This window comes from Capsella rubella, unplaced genomic scaffold (genome assembly GCF_000375325.1).
Source record: "Capsella rubella cultivar Monte Gargano unplaced genomic scaffold, Caprub1_0 scaffold_4, whole genome shotgun sequence".
In the NCBI taxonomy this organism is placed as follows: Eukaryota; Viridiplantae; Streptophyta; class Magnoliopsida; order Brassicales; family Brassicaceae; genus Capsella; species Capsella rubella.
The window spans coordinates 11,411,463-11,420,172 of record NW_006238920.1 but is presented as its reverse complement, the minus strand read 5'-3'; the positions used below and the strand labels follow the sequence as shown (position 1 = coordinate 11,420,172).

The 8,710-nt window shown below is 33.3% G+C and overlaps 1 protein-coding gene across 1 annotated transcript; it reads left to right on the top strand.

Moving 5' to 3' along the window:
* The first annotated feature begins 1,215 nt into the window (after positions 1–1,215).
* On the top strand, positions 1,216–3,324 carry LOC17889306 (patatin-like protein 6). Its single transcript, XM_006294016.2, has 2 exons — positions 1,216–2,740; positions 2,901–3,324. Exons 1-2 carry the CDS (start codon positions 1,556–1,558, stop codon positions 3,207–3,209), a joined length of 1,494 nt encoding a protein of 497 aa, XP_006294078.1. The 5' UTR covers positions 1,216–1,555; the 3' UTR covers positions 3,210–3,324.
* Positions 3,325–8,710: the final 5,386 nt, after the last annotated feature.

The window sequence follows — 8,710 nt, the reverse complement described above, 5'->3', positions numbered from 1 at the left end:
ATTCGAGCTTTATCGTGTAGCTAACCTCGATTTTGTTTATCTTCTGACACTGTTTTTGTTTAGTTAACAATGTTTCAATAAATATAATTTAAGTGAACTAATGTTAGAGAATAATAAGAAGAAGAAAAAACCTTTGTTACATGTACAAGTCCTCAAACCAAAAATAGAAAGAAATACTAACAATAATTCCATCGGTTACAAACAAATTGCGTAAACGCTTTTGACTCCATATACAAGTCAAACTATAATCAATACACGTGAATCATTTCGTCATTTGATTATATATTCTTGTTGCGACAAGATTCATTTCAATTACCCACCAAACATATTTTTTAATCATTCCGATAACTTCGGGTCGTCATGGCAGCAAATTTGAGTTTTTCGTTTAATATTGTATGATATTATGGTTTTGTGTGCTAATATCATTATTATATCACTATCCGAAATTTTAGACCTACATATATAGTTAATGCAATTTTTTCCTTTTCTCATGCATGCAATCAAATTTTGGTTTTCATTAGTTTTTACTTTTTTACTATATTGAGCCCCTAAAAATTGAAGGCAAATGACTATGAAGGTTCTTAACTCTTACTCCAACACCGAGAGAATCACAATTGCTAAATGAAAAATGAAATAATACGTTGGCAAATCAAATATATTCAAAAGATATTAGTTAGCTAATTGACTCTATTTGTTTACATGAAAAATTCCTTAAAATTTTTGTATTCGGAAGATTCATTTGTTCCCTTCGAGTGGATATGGAAGAGTTTCAAATACATTGCATAACACATTATTGGTCTCTTACTTTATTAAAAGAAAACAGAAAATTAATTTTTTTTAAATACATTCTTCTAATCAAATCATAATCCATACAAAAAAAAAGATTTGTATTATTAAATCTTTGTATTTATATGGAAACCAACCACATTATCCCACCATAATACATGATTATGAGATGACCTATTCAACAAAAACACACCTCAAAATTATCGAATTTCTCGGTGTATATTTTGGCAGCTAAATACATTTTATCTTTAATTGTTGTCAGAAAATGTTTTGTAACGTAACTCGATGGTCCCGTACTTATTTATTGCTTCATTCCATATTTTCAAGTAACAAAGAAAAGAAACAAAGTCACGCGTGAGATATAAAAGACACTATAAAAGAAGATCCTTTGCAGTTTCTGTGTTCTTGCTTCTTCTTCCTCCTCTTGCTTCTTTCTTTCATCTCTCTTTATATATTTGATACTGTCTGAATAAATAATAAAAAATCAACTCTTTTTGTCTTCTCAAGGCGGGAAAATAAAGACAGAAACAAGAACTAAAGCATTGGTTTTTCACACTTAATGTAGAGAATAAGACTTCTCGTACTCTCTTTTCTCGTGTTCCTTCTTATGACGGATTAAAAAATTTAGTTTTTTTTTTTTCTTTTGTCTTTGTCTTTGTCTGGGCGATGATGCCTAGAGAAAAGGGTGTCTGAAGATTTGATTTAAATAAGAACTCTTTGTTTTTTTTTTATCTTTGTTGTTTTTGGGTTTAAAGAAGGCTTAAGTACGATGCAGAGAGTACACAATAAGCGGATTGATTCAATCGGAGCTGTTAAACACTTAATCAAACAGAGTAACGGCGGCGACGGTGGTGGTGGAGGAGTGACGGCGGCGAATATGCAAGAACCGAGTATCGAAACGGATAAGCTCAGTTACGAGATTTTCTCGATCCTCGAGAGCAAGTTTCTCTTCGGGTATGATGATGATGACGCGAAGCTTATGGAATCACGGAGCAGAGACCCGAGCCCTGAGCAAGAAACGGCTTCGCCGGCGGAGATGGTGGAAGCTTTAAACGGCGTCGTTCCGGGTTCGATAAAGAACCAGAGAGGTAAAGTCTGTGTTTTGAGTATCGATAGTGGTGGAATGAGAGGGATTATACCCGGGAAAGCTTTGGCGTATTTGGAGCACGCTCTGAAATCGAAATCGGGTGACCCGAATGCCCGAATCGCCGATTACTTCGACGTCGCTTCCGGTTCCGGTATCGGTGGTATTTTCACGGCGATGCTTTTCGCTTCGAGTGATGGTAACCGTCCAATCTTCAAAGCGGAAGACACGTGGCGGTTTTTAGCTAAGAAAGGTAAAAGCTTTTACAACAACTCACCACCGGGGATTTTAAACCGGGTTATGAAAACCGGGTCGGGTGGGTCGGGATCGAAGCTCGAGAAAGCGATGAAGGAGTCGTTCGAGGAGCTTACGCTTAAAGACACGCTTAAACCGGTGCTGATTCCTTGCTACGACCTCACCAGCTCTGCTCCGTTCTTGTTCTCACGTGCTGATGCGTTGGAAACGGACGGCTACGATTTCAAGCTGTGGGAGGTTTGTAGAGCCACGTGGGCTGAGCCGGGAGTGTTTGAGCCGGTGGAGATGAGATCAGTTGATGGTAAGACACGGTGCGTGGCCGTTGATGGTGGATTAGCTATGAGTAATCCAACGGCTGCAGCGATCACTCATGTGTTGCATAATAAGCAAGAGTTCCCGTTCGTTAGAGGTGTTGAGGATTTGCTTGTGTTGTCACTTGGTACAGGACAGTTGGTTGATGTCAAGTATGACTGTGATAGGGTTATGAAGTGGAAGTCTAAGCATTGGGCTCGACCTGCCGTTCGCATTTCTGCGGATGGCGCGGCTGATACTGTGGACCAGGCTGTTTCTATGGCGTTTGGTCAGTGCCGGAGGAGTAACTACGTCCGTATTCAGGTAAATGCTTATGTGATTGTTCATTCTTGTGACTGTTGCTCTGGTTAAGCTTAAGTGCTGTTACTTTTAGACATCTTATTGGATGCAAAAATGTGTTATTAGATTTTATGAATCTTGATAGTAATATTGGATTCATTATTGTGGGTGGTGATTGTTATAGGCGAATGGTTCAAGCTTTGGTCCGTGCAAACCGAATATAGACACAGACGCAAGTCCAAGCAATGTGGATATGCTTGTGGGAGTAGCAGAGGAGATGCTGAAGCAGAAGAATGCAGAGTCTGTTCTGTTTGGTGGTAAGAAAATCAATGAAGAAAGCAACTATGAGAAGCTGGATTGGTTAGCCGGTGAACTAGTGCTTGAACACCAGAGGAGGAGTTGCAGAATCGCTCCCACTGTCGCGTTCAAGCAATCCGGCGACAGAAGAACCGATCAGCAGACGATTTTTAAGGATATTGATTGTATGTTTTGAAGATTTTAATTTGTATAGATTTGTGTTTTAAGTTCGGAGAAGAAAGTGAAACATTTATCTTCGAAATAGGCTTTTTATTAATCCTAAAGATATGTGTTATTTTCGTTTTACTAAATTGTTACTTAACTCAAAAGAGAGCTTAGTTATAACAAAACTTTGGTCGGCTACTAAGCACAAATTAACTTTAGCCTAATTACACCTTTTTCCATAGAGATAGTTGCCAACTAACTTTTTAGGACCCTTAATCTTCTCTTCTCTGTTTTGTATATCATTGATTCTGCTAAACATCATGATGAGTTGCAAATTTGTTTTCCTTTGTGCATTAATTTGGTGATACTTGTTTTCCCTTATTGAAAAGTATATTCTTTATTTGGAATTTTCTAAAAAGGAAAAGATGAATTGTGAGACCAAATCCCTTTGGAGATTTTAATTTGATTGGAAACCAAATCTTCCTTTTGTGATGATTTGATTTAACGTAAGTTCAAAGATGTGAACTTTGGGACCGTAATGAATAGAACGTATCAAGAAGGCTGTTATGAAATCATATTCATTGGGGCTCCAATAAAAGTCACTTTCTTGATTTATAGTGTTGTTTTTTCAACTAAATGTAGTGTGCAATTTGATTTTGGGTAGTGTGACACAACGATCACAATCCACTAATATATATGTCTTAAACTTATACCAATTTCTTATGGTTATAAATTGGAATGGTTAGAAGGCCACACATACAAAAAAGAAGAAGCAAGTGTTGTCGTCGTTCTTGTGCGTGTGCATGGGACAATAGTGCAGGGAACGTTGTAAATATGTGTGTCGGTTAAGTCTCAAGTGACTTGCACTTACACATTACATTTATTGTTCTAGAAGTAGACCAATAAATTAACAGATTTTCACAGCTAACATATTTAGTAGAGTGAAGAAAAATACCATAGCTAGATTGTACTAGGCTCAAAGTTTGTGAACCTCTGGTACCGTTTGTTATAGTCTTCTGTGTTGAATGTTAGATCGTAGAATATAACTGATAGTTGAATTCGTCGGTCGCTAATAGTAAATAGTAGTTTTCAAAAATGTTAGGTTTTTCTTTACGTGAAAGATGTTGTAATAGCGAAAGAAAAAGAAAACTATGTACCTTCTTTGTTGACAAAAATGTTATCTTTATCCACATTGTCAAATTATGATTCCAAAACCGTTAGATGATTTAAAGAAAAGTTTTATGTAAAAAAATTCAACAAAACTATTAAATCCTCTCACGGTTGAATTTTATATGGGTCTTAATCTGAAAGTTAAGTGGGAAACTAATCGGTATGTAGAAGGAAAAAAAGAAAAAAAGTAAAGAGAAAACAGCATCATAGTTTTAGAAGAGGTAGAGGTCAATGGAACACTGAACACAGATATTTTAGAGCGGAAGACTGTAGTCGTTTGCAGACAATCTTTAGCTGTTTCAAAAAAAAAAAAAAAAAACACAGATATTTTTGATATCCACAAATACAAAATTGTGCATGTTGATGAGGTAGAACTCTTAGGAGACGGATGATACATAATTTCCAAACACAGAACTGAAATCAGTTATCTACAGAATATATGTAGGTTTATATACAACGGACGTAGGTTTATACTAACTCGACATAGGTTTATACTAAGTTAGTATTACTAACTGTTATGTTGATTTCGAGTTGATAAGCTGATGACATTGACATTGTATTAAAGCTCATATTGTTGGCCCAAGTAGGATGTTCCAAGTACAATATATTGCCAATCTTTAAGAGATTATTTTTGAGGCCGAAAGAACTATTAGCTAAAGAGACATCATCTTGAGAGGTTGTTTCAGGAATCACACATCTAAAATAAAATTAAAAAAATTTATATATAGAAAATATATGAGATAATCTATCCACTCCAATTGGTTTGGAATTGATCAAAAACTTATAAGCGTTGACAAAAATTACTTGAAACTACATGCGACAAGTGACAACCAAAGATGCATATGACTTGGTGATGCAAAAAAATTGGAAAACCAACAAGGAAACATAGAAAATGTTATATAATTGAACAGTTTGCTAACAAAAATCATATGGAAATTGTAGTAATATAAGTTTTTCGACACTAAGAATGATATATCTATGAAGCGCCGAAAAAAAGATGGAAAAATCAGAAAAACCAAATAAAGAGAAAGAAAAAATCTTAAAAGTCAACGTGTCCATGTGTTAGGAGAGATGTTGTCGTGTGCCCAAAACGTATACGAACGAGTTATATGATTATGCATACCACACGGGTGTGCGGGTCAAACTACTGCACGCAAAGCTCTCTAATTTCGTACTTAGACCATATTCTTAAGAGTTGAGATCATTTTGATCCAGCCATATATGTGATATAGAGCTTAAAGGTAATATACATCATCGACAACCACATGTTAATATTACTAAAATCCACAATTGACTATAAGATTAACACTGGATTATGATTAGTATATACGATTACACTTGACAACTACTTGGACATAAATGCCAAAACCACAGCTGTAAATGATGCAACATATTCGCAGTATATGGCAAAACATCAAGAAAAAATAACAAAGACGAAAGAGTAATCTAACGCCTACCTTCATATACGAAATTAAAGGACAAAAGTGGTGGAACAAAAGCTGATATGCCAATGGATGATAGGTTGTAAATGCAATGACTATGGAAAGATCGATGGACAATAAGTTGTCTATGAATCAACAAATAAGAAAACCCTATATAATAACAACAACAACAACAACAACAACAAAAAGTCCACACATTCAGGTTAAGAGGTCAACATATTCATGTGTTGTGCAAGGGAGAAAGCCTTAGATGAAACCTCATATGTATTTATTTATAATTTTTCTGTCATACCTCATAACTCATAGCTTACATATTGCACGTCTTCATTTTTTATATGCGGTATACAAACAAGAAACGCTTAATTAGTTGATAATAAAGAAGGTATATTGATCCGAGCCAGCAAAGCCCTGAACCAAATAATAAAAATACTATACATTGACTGAATTATTCAGCGAAAGCAAATTAAATTATTCAGCGAAAGCAAATTTAAATGTATTATATGTAATCGTCAAAAATCTTCATCAAGCAAGCAACTACTGATCAAGTAAGTAATTCGTCATATATTTGACATAGTCATGGAGAAGATGTTAGACAATCCTCGATGTAAAGATTTTAGGAAATATTTTAGGAGGTATATTATTTAGACAATCCTTAATGCAAAGATGAAAAGATGTTAGACAATCCTATGTTCCTATCTTTTTACTGACTGTTTATATATTAATTAAAGGATTCAGTCATTAAATCTTAGTTGTTTGGATCGTGATCGTATAATATCATATACTTAACGAGTTTCGTGTTTCACAAAAATAGAAATAACTAAAGATTAGTCTATCATATAGTTTTTTAATGTGAAGTTATTCGATTTAACTGGTGTATTATTATTTCAGTTTTGCATTTTTTTAGGTTTATTTAGTTTGATTCGCCGTTCAGAAAGAGATGATATTATACGCAGAGTTGCCGTTTTTTTATTGAGATTTGTATTTTTGAGTTCTTTTTTCAAAACCAAAATATAATGAAATTAGGAGAAAAGAAATGTCTTAGACAAAATCGTCTTTGATTCTTTCTTTTTCGCATATTTTTTGTTTTTTGTGTATTCTATCTTCGTAAAAAAGTTAAACATATTCAGATATTCTTATGATCTTATCATTCTAAATCTAGAACATTGCATAGAGAAACAAACTATGTCACGAGAACTAATAAGTCAACTTAGAACGCTGAAATAGACAGAGTCAAACTATGAGAAACATAATAACTGGAAAAATCTTTCTGATGATTCATTTCCCACGTAAACACGTTTATGATCAAGTTGTCGACAAAAATTAGCAGCGATATTAATTCCCAACTACTACAGAATATAGAACTTTTATGACAATGTGATTACCATGGAAAAGTATTAATTTGTATAGAATTTAACTGTTTGTTTATTTGCGTTTGAAAAATTACAAGTTAACTGGTACTTTTTAATACATTTACTTATTTTAGAGACACAGTACTTTAGCCTCTTTCAAACTTGTTTGCGCAAACTATTATATATACATTGTTTTTCTTTTTGCGTTTGTAACATAGAAATGGTGTATATGATTAAGAAAAACAAAACTATCATGTTTGTATATATATGTATGATACATTTAACATTTAAAAGTAGTACTGGAGAATGTAAAGAACCAAACGTATTAGAATGTGACATCTTTTAAAAATATTTAGGGTCCTTTGATAACTCATTGTCAATAACTTAATTTTTGCATTGAATGTGATTAGAACTTGTACACCTAATTGTTTCGTTGCCTATGCCCTTTCCTGTAATTAACGACTACTCTACTTCAATCAACTAGCTGACAGTAGCTATAATAGAAAGGTACACTAATCTTTTGATAGAAACGTAGACTAATCTTGCAATTATATCAATGTACACTAATCTTGCAATAATATGAATGTTTGTCCAAAATGATTGAACACTTAGTAGGTGCATTTATTATAATAATTTGTCAGATATACATAACTCAAATACCGAAATCCACTCATTTAATCGTTCTTCACATCTGTCTTTACACCTACATATATACATTCTATACAACATTATTGATCATGCAACAACTGTACTAGCATTAGACCACCTCCAATGGGTGTATGTTAATAAAGTTTTTTAGTAATTTTTTAGTTATAAATTGTGTACTTTTTAAAAATAAGAAGTTTTTAAAGATAATTAAAATTATTCATCTCCAATGGTAAAATTCTTAATAGAAGTTCTTAAAAAAAATTTGATAAAATTCTTAATAGAAGTTCTTAAAAAAAAATTTGAAAACTTAAACTTTATAAAAATGAAAATTATTACAAACACATGATATTAAAACATAATAAAAAAAAACTTCAATTGGTAAATTAATAGAACTGACTTCTCTTGTAGTGACACATGTACTTAACAAATTGTCTAAAAACTTCTTCTATAAGAGATATCTCTTAGCTTATTATTGATTAATGATTTAATTTTTTCCTTTTTATTTCTAAGATACTAGTTATGAGACATGCATTGGACATGCCCTTAGAGGGATGTGATATGTAATTCCAAGTGGCTAATTACTAAATTTTATAGATTTTGTACGTTTCGAAAATATTCACAATTTCTGACGTATTGTAAAAGTAGTGTCCATTTTAGTTTTATAACTCCGAGAAACTTGGAGATGATGAATTTAAGTTTAAATTTATACTCCATTCAAAGTCTTGGGGTTTGCTAATAATGTAGCCTACACAAATACTATATTTTCATATTTAATACTTATAGTTAGAACTTACTGAATCTGGTCAAACCGGTATGACTAAGACCCACCCGAACCAGGACTCTTGAGTAAAACATGAATTATTGGTTGTACTTGTACTCTTTCACTATTACCGTAGATCAGCTGTGCAAGATTTGTTTACTAG